Raw genomic sequence first — 9,627 nt, 5'->3', positions numbered from 1 at the left:
TTGATCGGCACAAAAACAGAACAATTGACAGCCTTAGTCCCGCCCCCTACGCAAGAACGGCCAGACAAGCTAGACAGAGAGAGCACGATGAAGGCACTGGGAGGGCACAGGCGCTTGCGCAATAGGGTGGCCGCTCCCGGCCGCGTGCAGCGCGAATGTCGGCGCAGGCGCTTAGGCTCTGGCAGTTGGCCAGCACACAACTACGCATGTGTGTCAACTCTAGGGTTGGGTGCTGGGGTTGCGGCTTTCGGTTAACACCGCAGGTGAGGTCGTTAAACTGTGTATTGCGACTCGGCTCCTATCGGACCGTGAAGGCTAAGAAAGGCTTGACAGTTTCCACTCTTTTGGTCTAGCCTTAGCAACAAGTGGACTAGAGAGGCGGGACTCCAGCCAGCAGATGGGGGAAAGACCTGCCGGCTTGGCGCAGGGTGAAGTGGGAGTTGTAGTCTTACCGGGCCGGACTGTGCAGCCTTTTTCCGGGCACACTGGGAGTTGTGGTTTATCGCCGCTGGACTTATGGCTGTATGTGGACTTTTCCCTTCTTAGGAAATGCTTTCAGTGAGGCTGTGAGCAGTACCGGAGGGTGATGGCTTGCGTTTCCTTAAGTTATCCTATCTAAAATATTTTCCCAACTATTTCCGCCGGGCGCTGTGGCTGACGCCTGTAATCCCAGCACTTTGGGAGGCCGAGGCGGGTGGATCACCTGAGGTCAGGAGTTCGAGACCAGCGTGGCCAACATGGTGAAACCCCGTCTCTACTAAAAATACAAAAATTAGCCGGGTGTGTTGGCGCGCGCCTGTAATCCCAGCTACTCGGGGGGCTGAGGCAGGAGAATCGCTTGAACCCTGGAGACGGAGGTTGCAGTGAGCCGACATCGTGTCACTGCACCCCAGCCTGGCGACAGAGCGAGACTCCATCTCAGGAAAAAAAAAAAAAAAAGAAGTATTCCCTGTGTTGCTTTGAGATTTCTTTTCCCCCACATCCATCCCTCTCCCGCTGTCCTGAGTGTTAAAGATGATGGGGAGCCAGAGTTTTAAAATTACCATTCGGGACAGGAGAAGGACTCATCATGCCGTGGAAATTAAACATGGTGAGAACACGGAAAGTAACTGCTTGTTCGTCAGAGACGTTTAAGGTTTGAGTTTGGTTAAATTACTGTTTTGTCCAGAAAAAAAAGGAAGCACTAAAGGAAATAACTGTTTTCCAAACTAGTGAAGGGGCCGTGAGAGCACCAACAGTTCAAGAACAGTCACCTGTTTGGCCATGAAATAGAGTTTCCTACTTTTTTCTCCGCAGATTGGAATAGCCTGAGATCTGCTGGAGACAACTTAGGAAATTATCATAGTGAAAATACTAGCATGGATTGTTGATCATCTGATGCTATGATTCTTTCCCAGGCACCACACCTGTTGGTGTTCAGATGGAGCAGCACACTACTCATCCTAACAGAAAAGGTGTGTGTTGGAGGCCCTGCTTCCCCTCCCTTAAAAAGGAAGACCTCCTTTGCATTCTCCACTAAATGGGAGCATTGCTGTATTCCCAGCACCTAGAACTGGATCTGTTAAATAGTAGATGCTCAGTAATTATTTGTTAAATGAATTTATTATTATTCCTTTGTATCTCCTCTTAATACTTAGAACAAGACTATGTACAGGATCTTAGAAGACATGGTGTTAACTAGAGTGAAGAGATACTGAGTTGTAGTGGGACAGCCCCATTGGTGGGCCAGGGAAATGCCTGAGGCCTTCTGACTCCAGAGCCTATCCACTTAACTTTAGCTGGAACAGATTATCTGAAAGACCTACCATTCCATAGCTTGGACATAATTTTTTTTTATTTTTTAGACGGAGTCTCTCTCTGTCATCCAGGCTGGAGTGCAGTGGCACCATCTCTGCTCACTGCAAGCTCCGTCTCCTGGGTTCATGCCATTCTCCTGCCTTGGCCTGCTGAGTAGCTGGGACTGCAGGCACCTGCCACCATGCCAGGCTAATTTTTTTGTATTTTTAGTAGAGACGGGTTTCACCATGTCAGCCAGGATGGTCCAATCTCTTGACCTCGTGATCCACCTGCCTTGGACTCCCAAAGTGCTGGGATTACAGGTGTGAGCCACCGCGCCCGGCCTATTTTTTTTTTTTGTTGAGACAGAGTTTTGCTCTTGTTGCCCAGGCTGGAGTGCAGTGGCACTATCTTGGCTCACCGCAACCTCTGCCTCCCGGGTTCAAGCAATTCTCCTGCCTCAGCCTCCTGAGTAGCTGGGATTACAGGCATGCGCCCCCACGCCCAGCTAATTTTGTATTTTTAGTAGAGATGGGGTTTCTCCATGTTGGTCAGGCTGGTTTCGAACTCCTGACCTCAGGTGATCCGCCTGCCTCGGCCTCCCAAAGTGCTGGGATTACAGGTGTGAGCCACCGCGCCCAGCCCCAGCTTGGACATAAATTAACTGGCTCTTTTCACAGGGTATATAGTGCAGTGGTAAAGAGCATGACTTTGGAGTCTACAGGACCAAATTTAATTCCAGCTGCTATTTGCCAGACCCTCTTAAGCAGTTTACCTACCACCTCTGTCTACTGGATTCAAGTGATTCTTGTGCCTCAGCCACCCAAGTAGCTGGGATTACAGGTGTATGCCACCACGCCTGGCTAATTTTTGTATTTTTAGTAGAGACAGGGTTACGCCAGGTCTTGAACTCCTGGCCTCAAGTGATCCGCCCACTTTGGCCTCTCAAAGTCCTGGGATTACAGGCATGAGCCATCGCGCCTGGCCAGTTTACCACTTATTTAATGCTCACGATTCTACTAGAAAATACTATTAACCTCACAATGGATCGAAACATTTAAATTTACTGCTACTAAGGGATGGGCTAAGGGTATAAAGCTAGGCCTAACTAAAAAAACATTATTCCTGCAGCCACACATATTAACTGTGGAATCTTGAGCAAATTTCTTGACTTAAGTTTCCTCAAGTGAAATGTAGGTAAAGCTACCTACTTTATCTACATTCCTCAGGTCACGTTCCCCAGTTCCACAAGACTCTTGTAGCACTTACTGAAATGTAATAGTGTGTGTGCTTGATCACCTAATGACTGTCTATACTGCAAGACTATCAGTTCCAGGAGAGTAGTGACCACATCTGTTTAGCAGACTGTGGTATCCACAATGACCCTACTTTAAGGGTCATTGTGAGAAACATATAAGAGAATGTATGTAAAGCACCTTTTATTATCATATCCTCTGTTCTGCCTCCTTTTGCCTCTCTCCACCCTCATCCTCTGTTATACATTGTCAGAAATACAGCTCCTTTAGTATAGAGTGTGTGTAAAGCAGTCTCTTTTTTTTTAATTAAAAAACAATTTTTAATTTCTCATGCCACCTTGTGTAAAAATGTGTAAAGCATTCTTCAAACCTTATAACCCAGTATAAAATGCATTCTTGGCCAGGCGCGGTGGCTCACGCCTGTAATCCCAGCACTTTGGAAGGCTGAGGCAGGCGGATCACGAGGTCAGGAGATCGAGACCATCCTGGCTAACACGGTGAAACCCTGTCTCTACTAAAAATACAAAAGATTAGCCGGGCATTGTAGTGGGCGCCTGTAGTCCCAGCTACTTGGGAGGCTGGGGCAGGAGAATGGCATGAACCCGGGAGGCAGAGCTTGCAGTGAGCCGAGATCGCACCACTGCACTCCAGCCTGGGCGACAGAGCAAGACTCTGCCTCCAAAAAAAAAAAAAAAAAAAGAAAAAAAATGCATTCTCATATGTCCAGGAAGGGCTCAAATTATTTAAAAGTGCATTTGCCTGGAAAGTAACACATTTTGCATGGAAATTAACACATTATTGAGAAGAATCTTGAGACCTGAGTTTCAACTTCTGTCTCCTTACGACATTCTGCACAAGCCATCAAGTGACTGATGACTCTGGAGCAGGAGGGAAAAGAAGATGGATGACCTACCAGTAGAGCTTGGAAAATCCACAAACCCAGTAACCCAGTGCAAAAGAAAAAAACCAAAACCAAAAAAACATATTTCCCTCACCAAGAGTGACTGACAGAGAACAGATTTCAGTTTTCATAGGCTCAGTGACCTTCCAGACATAAAGCATCTCAACCTGGCACCCACATATAAGCACTTCTTCCTCTTACCAGGCCATTCCTTCTGTTGCTCTCTGAGTAAAGAACAAGAATAAGACATCTTCCTTCATACAACCTACTTTTCACACTTCTGCCCCCCGGCTTGTTTTTTATGAAGAGGCCCTTCTTTATCCTTCAGATCCCAGCTGAGATATTACTTCCTCAGGACATGTTTTCCAGCTCTACAGACTAGGTCAGTTGCTTTCATAGCACTTACTGAAGTGTAATGGCATGTGTGCTTGATCACCTAATGACTGTCTGCACAGCAAGACTGTCAGTTCCAGGAGAGTAGTGACCACTTCTGTTTAGCAAACTGTGGTATCCACAGCGACTGCCACATAGCAGGCACTAAGCTATCTCTTATGTGTATGATGAAAATGAATTGTTTTACCATCCTTTCTTGATTTCATTATAACAGTGAATTATTGTCTCCCTACTGTCTTGCCTTTTTAATTCTTACCTAGTTCCAGCTGTCTGACTTTCCATCCATTGCCCTTGTCTACTTTCCCACTTCCTTTTCATCTTCTAGACTCCTGAGGAGGAGTTCCTTGAAGGTTCAGTTTTTCTCTCTCTGTTTTTTGCCTTGGAGAGCTAATGTATTTTTGCAGCTCCTTCATCCCCTTTTTGGGGCTGGCCTGGCAGTTTGACCTTTCACTTGAGCTCCGGTGCCAGCTCTCTGGCTATTTTTCTAGGCACTTCTATTTGGATTTCCTACTCTCACCTCAGATTCAATATGTCCAGATGTGATTATGTTAATATGAGAGTTGAGTTTTACTCAAACTTCTTTAAGTGAAAAAGGCAATTCAGGGACTTGTGCAGTTGGGCGAGATGCTGAAATAGCTCACAGAATAATGGGAAGAAGAGCGGCAAAAACCAGGGCCTCGGGGACTAAAACTGGGGATTCGGTGCCTGTTGGTGTCTGCGTATCCATCTATCTCTCGCCTATGCTTTTTCTTGTCTCTAATCTCTTGCTTTTATCCACTTCTCATGGTATGCTAGCCAAATAGCTTTCACTGGGCCCAACCATACATTTTCTCAGAATAGGAGATCAGAAGAAAGTAAATTTCTTAGACACGGAATCCATATATTGATCCCAGGGAATGACTCTGGCCCAACTTACCTCATGCGCCTAATCCCTTGTCTCAGTCACAGTTGCCAAGGGGGATGGGAATACCATGATTGGCCTGTATTGGGTCACAGGCCAATCCTTGTTAGGGAGAGGGGCTTGATTGTGGTCTCACCAGTATAACCTGGCTTCTCAAGTTTTTTGTTGTTGTTGTTTCATTTTTTTTGAGAAGGAATTTCACTCTTGTTGCCCAGGCTGGAGTGCAGTGGTGTGATCTCGGCTCACTGCAATCTCTGCCTCCTGGGTTCAAGTGATTATCCTGCCTCAGCCTCCCAAGTAGCTGGGATTACAAGCGCCTGCCACCACGCCCGGCTAATTTTGTATTTTTAGTAGAGATGGAGTTTTACCAGGTTGGTCAGGCTAGTCTTGAACTCCTGATCTCAGGTGATCTGCCCGCCTCGGCCTCCCAAAGTGCTGGGATTACAAGCATGAGCCACTGTGCTCAGCCGCTTCTCAAGTTTTTAAGGTTCAGTAAATATCCTCTACCTGAAGGAAGGTAGAGTTCTCTCACTACTCATATTGATCTCTTCTCCCTTTTAAGAAACATTCATTTTTACATTTAATCACATAATATAACTAACAGATAAAAGGCTTTTATTTTCACCCCAGACTCAGACTCATTGTTTATGTCCTCATGTTGTTAGATCACTGTTTCACCTGTGTCTGATTTGTCTTCCTAACTAGATAATAAGCATATAAGAAACCACGTCTTAATACATCTCATGTATACCCTAGGATTTAGTACAGTCGCGAGCATGTAGTGTATATCAGTAAGAACTTGTAAACAAATTAGATTTTAGCTTATCCCACTCCTGCTTGGTTTCTCTTAATCCTATTATGATTTATTTTTTGTCTTATGTATCTTTCTGATATGTAACATATTCAGGGCAGGGCCTGAGCAGCTGCTTTCGTGGACCAGGTGCAGGGATCTAATTAGAAAGGCTGTCCCTTTTGGAATGATCTCTGATTTAGTTACCTCTGATTTAGTTCCAGCCAAAGAGGAAGCTAATGCTGTGCCTCTTTGTAGAGCAAAACCCTCCCCCAGCTATATTAATCTTCAAGCAAGTTCCCCACCAGCCACTTTACTGAACATCCAGACAACAAAGCTGCCCTCAGGTAAGGATGTAGGGAGGGTTTTCTAATGGACTCAACAGGGGGAAGGGTTGCATGGAGGAGGTGGCTTGAGCTGTCGCCTATTGATCAAGAGCGAAATCTATGTTAGGCATCTATAGATTTTTCTGTGGTAGCTTGTTGATTATTTAGTTTCATTGATTTCATTATCATCCCAGTTCTACCAACTTGTATTGTTTCCTTGCTTGTTAGCACTTTTGCTAGACTAGGCAGGAGTGAAGTGAACCTCTCATTGCTTACTGGTAATGTTAGTTAAAAGATGGCCAGGTTTACCCCTGCTCACTTGGGAAGGTAAAATTTTAAAAAACGGTGGCCAGAGAAGGAAACTATTAACTCAGTCTCAGGGTCTTTGAATTTTCATCATTCATCTTCCCTTGGGGAGGTCAGTGGATATTTGGCATAGCTATGGGGAACACAACAGGGCACTAACTAGACAGTCATAATCCCTGTTTTTGAGGACCTCAGAGTCCAACAAAGAAGTCAAGACTGATAAAAATACAAACAGCAGATAATATAATTACCAAGGTTAACTGGCTGTGTAAAATATTAGAAAAAGTGGCTGGGCACAGTAGCTCATCCCTGTAATCCCAGCACTTTGGGAGGCCAAGGCAGGTGGATTGCCTGAGGTCAGGAGTTTCAGACCAGCCTGACCGACATGGTGAAACCCCGTCTCTACTAAAAATACAAAAATAAGCTGGGCATGGTGGCAGGCGCCTGTAATCTCAGCTACTCAGGAGGCCGAGGCAGGAGAATCGCTTGAACCTGGGAGGCGGAGGTTGCAGTGAGCCAAGACTGGGCCATTGCACTCCAGCCTGGGCAACAAGAGTGAAGCTCCATCTCAAAACAAACAAACAAACAAAAGAATGGACTGGCAGGGCACGGTGGCTCATGCCTGTAATCCCAGCACTTTGGGAGGCCGAGGCGGGTGGATTACCTGAGGTCAGGAGTTTGAGACCAGCATCACCAACATGGTGAAACCCCATCTCTACTAAAAATACAAAAATTAGCTGGGCATGGTGGCACCTGCCTGTAATCCCAGCTACTTGGGAGACTGAGGCAGGAGAATTGCTTAAACTGGGAGGTGGAGGTTGCAGTGAGCCAGGATTGTGCTGCTGCACTGCAGCCTGAGAGACAGAGCAAGGCTCTGCTGAAAAAAAAAAGAAAAAAAAGAAAAAAGAAAAATATTAGAAAAAGAATGGACTGGCCAGGTGCAGTGGCTCACACTTGTAATACCAGCACTTTGGAAGGCCAAGGCAGGTGGATCACCTGAGGTCAGAAGTTCAAGACCAGCCTGGGCAACGTGGTGAAACCTCATCTCTACTAATGATACAAAAATTAGCCAGGCATGGTGGCACACGACTGTAATCCCAGCTGCTCAGGAAGTTGAGGCAGGAGAATTGCTTGAACCCAGGAGGTGGAGGTTGCAGTGAGCTGAGATCGTACCATTGTACTGTAGCCTGGGTGACGAGTGAAACTCCGTCTCCAAAAAGAAAAAGAAAAAGAAAAAAAAAAACAATGGACCAATGTAGCAAGAATGGTTGAAGTTAGGGAACTTCAGGTCACTGCTAATGAGACACTATGTCAAGTAACAGAGGAGGCTGAGGTATCCCCTGAGCTCTAGGGAAGTTAGGCCTCCCTCCCAGACCATTTCATTCACTCATCGAATATTTGTTATGTGCCGGGCATTTTTCTAGGTGCTGGGGTTAAAGTAGTGAACAAATCAGATAAAAATCCTTGCCTTTCTGGAGCTTACATTCTAGAAGGGGGACGTAGACAAAAATTAAGTAATTATAAAATATGCCATATGACCATAAATATTATGGGAAAAGTAAAACAAGGGAGAGGGGTAATAAGTTCCAGTGATTGATTTCAAATTAAAATAGGGGCCAGGTATGCCTCACTGGGAGGTGACAGCTGGGCAAAGGTATGTCTGGGTTGGGTTGTCCTGGAAAGATTGGAGAGGTCATTTTATTAGGGTCCTTCCAACCTCAGTACAATTACCAAATCTCTCTCCTTTGTTCCCTTGCACCTCCATTGCTTTTCCTTCTGGAGTTGATCACAAGCCCAAGGAATGCCTAGGACTCCTGGAATGTATGTATGCAAACCTCCAGCTTCAGACCCAGCTCGCCCAACAACAGATGGCTATTTTGGAACATTTACAGGCATCCGTGACACAACTGGCTCCTGGGAGGGGAAGCAATAATTCTTCTCTCCCAGCCTTATCTCCTAATCCATTGTTAAATCACCGGCCCCAATTCAGTAAATGAATTGTGGAACAAAGTTATTGTGTTTTTTTCCTCTCTCTTCCCAGTAAACCCTTGTTGGAATCTGGGTATATGTATTCTACATATGGTTAGTTTGTTCACAGGTTCATAATAAGGACTCATTGAGTGCAAAGCATTGTACAAGGCACTTGGGGTTACATATTACAAAAGGAGTTTGGGGGGATTACTGTCTAACAAGGCAGACAATTCATTGCAAAATGTAGTGGTGTTCTGAAAGAGGATGGAGGTTAAGAAATAACACTGGAGGTTACGAGGATACAACTGGACCAATTTTAGGATCTTGCTGGAGAAAGTGGCTTTATGATGCCACTTGAAGAAGGGAGGGGTTGGATGGCATGCACAGATGAAGTCAGGTAGGTCCATATCAGTTGGGAAGCTTGGACAAAGACCTAGAGGTAGATGTATTAGTCCATTCTTGCATTGCTATAAAGAAATACCTAAAGTTGGGTGATTTGTAGAGAAAATATGTTTATTTTGGCTCATGGTTTGGTTCTGCAGGCTGTGTGTGCCACATCTGCTTCTGATGAGAGCCTCAGGGAGCTTTGCATCACCATGGAAGGCAAAGATGAGCAGCGTGTCACATGGCAAAAGAGGGAGCAAGAGAGTGAGGGAGAAAGAGAGGAGGGAAGTACCACACACTTTTAACCAAGCAGATATTATGTGAACTTAGAACAAGAACTCACTCATCACCAAGGGGATGGTGCTAAGACATTCATGAGGGATCCATCCCCATGATCCAAACACCTCCCACCAGGCCCTGCCTCTAACACTGGAGATTACATTTCAACATGAGATTTGTGGGGGACAAACATCCAAACCATATCAGTAGGAGAATAAGTCATCACAAATAAGGGGAAGAGTTTTTCCTCTCCAGAATATAGAGTGTGAAATAGAATGTAAAGGAGCTGAGGCAAGTCAGCTTTCCCTGCAGAATTATTCTGATGGCAGCTTTTAGAAGGTCTG

General features: G+C 45.4%; 1 protein-coding gene across 8 annotated transcripts; it reads left to right on the top strand.

Annotated features, from left to right (window-relative positions):
- The first annotated feature begins 67 nt into the window (after positions 1 to 67).
- On the top strand, positions 68 to 8,659 carry TSACC (TSSK6 activating cochaperone). 8 transcript variants are annotated; one of them, XM_054551268.1, is made up of 5 exons: positions 68 to 263; positions 354 to 522; positions 1,398 to 1,454; positions 6,236 to 6,364; positions 8,443 to 8,659. In XM_054551268.1, the coding sequence occupies exons 3-5, from the start codon at positions 1,421 to 1,423 to the stop codon at positions 8,580 to 8,582; spliced, it is 303 nt and encodes a 100-aa protein (XP_054407243.1). In that variant the 5' UTR covers positions 68 to 263; positions 354 to 522; positions 1,398 to 1,420; the 3' UTR covers positions 8,583 to 8,659. The 8 variants fall into 8 exon arrangements, with proteins under 8 accessions (XP_054407243.1, XP_054407230.1, XP_024099000.2 ...); XM_054551255.1 differs by having other exon boundaries at positions 8,432 to 8,659; XM_054551258.2 differs by having other exon boundaries at positions 110 to 263; positions 1,297 to 1,454.
- Positions 8,660 to 9,627: the final 968 nt, after the last annotated feature.

This window comes from Pongo abelii, chromosome 1 (assembly GCF_028885655.2).
Source record: "Pongo abelii isolate AG06213 chromosome 1, NHGRI_mPonAbe1-v2.0_pri, whole genome shotgun sequence".
NCBI classification, from domain to species: domain Eukaryota; kingdom Metazoa; phylum Chordata; class Mammalia; order Primates; family Hominidae; genus Pongo; species Pongo abelii.
This window is presented reverse-complemented; position numbering and strand designations above follow the sequence as displayed.

What these genes read in the sequence shown, in the direction of transcription:
- TSACC (XM_054551255.1), top strand. Translation starts at nt 1,421, where the DNA reads ATGGAGCAGCACACTACTCATCCTAACAGAAAAG. An exon ending in TACTCATCCTAACAGAAAAG is followed by an intron (nt 1,455 to 6,235) that starts GTGTGTGTTGGA and finishes CCTCTGATTTAG; the next exon opens with TTCCAGCCAAAGAGGAAGCT. An exon ending in GACAACAAAGCTGCCCTCAG is followed by an intron (nt 6,365 to 8,431) that starts GTAAGGATGTAG and finishes TTCCTTCTGGAG; the next exon opens with TTGATCACAAGCCCAAGGAA.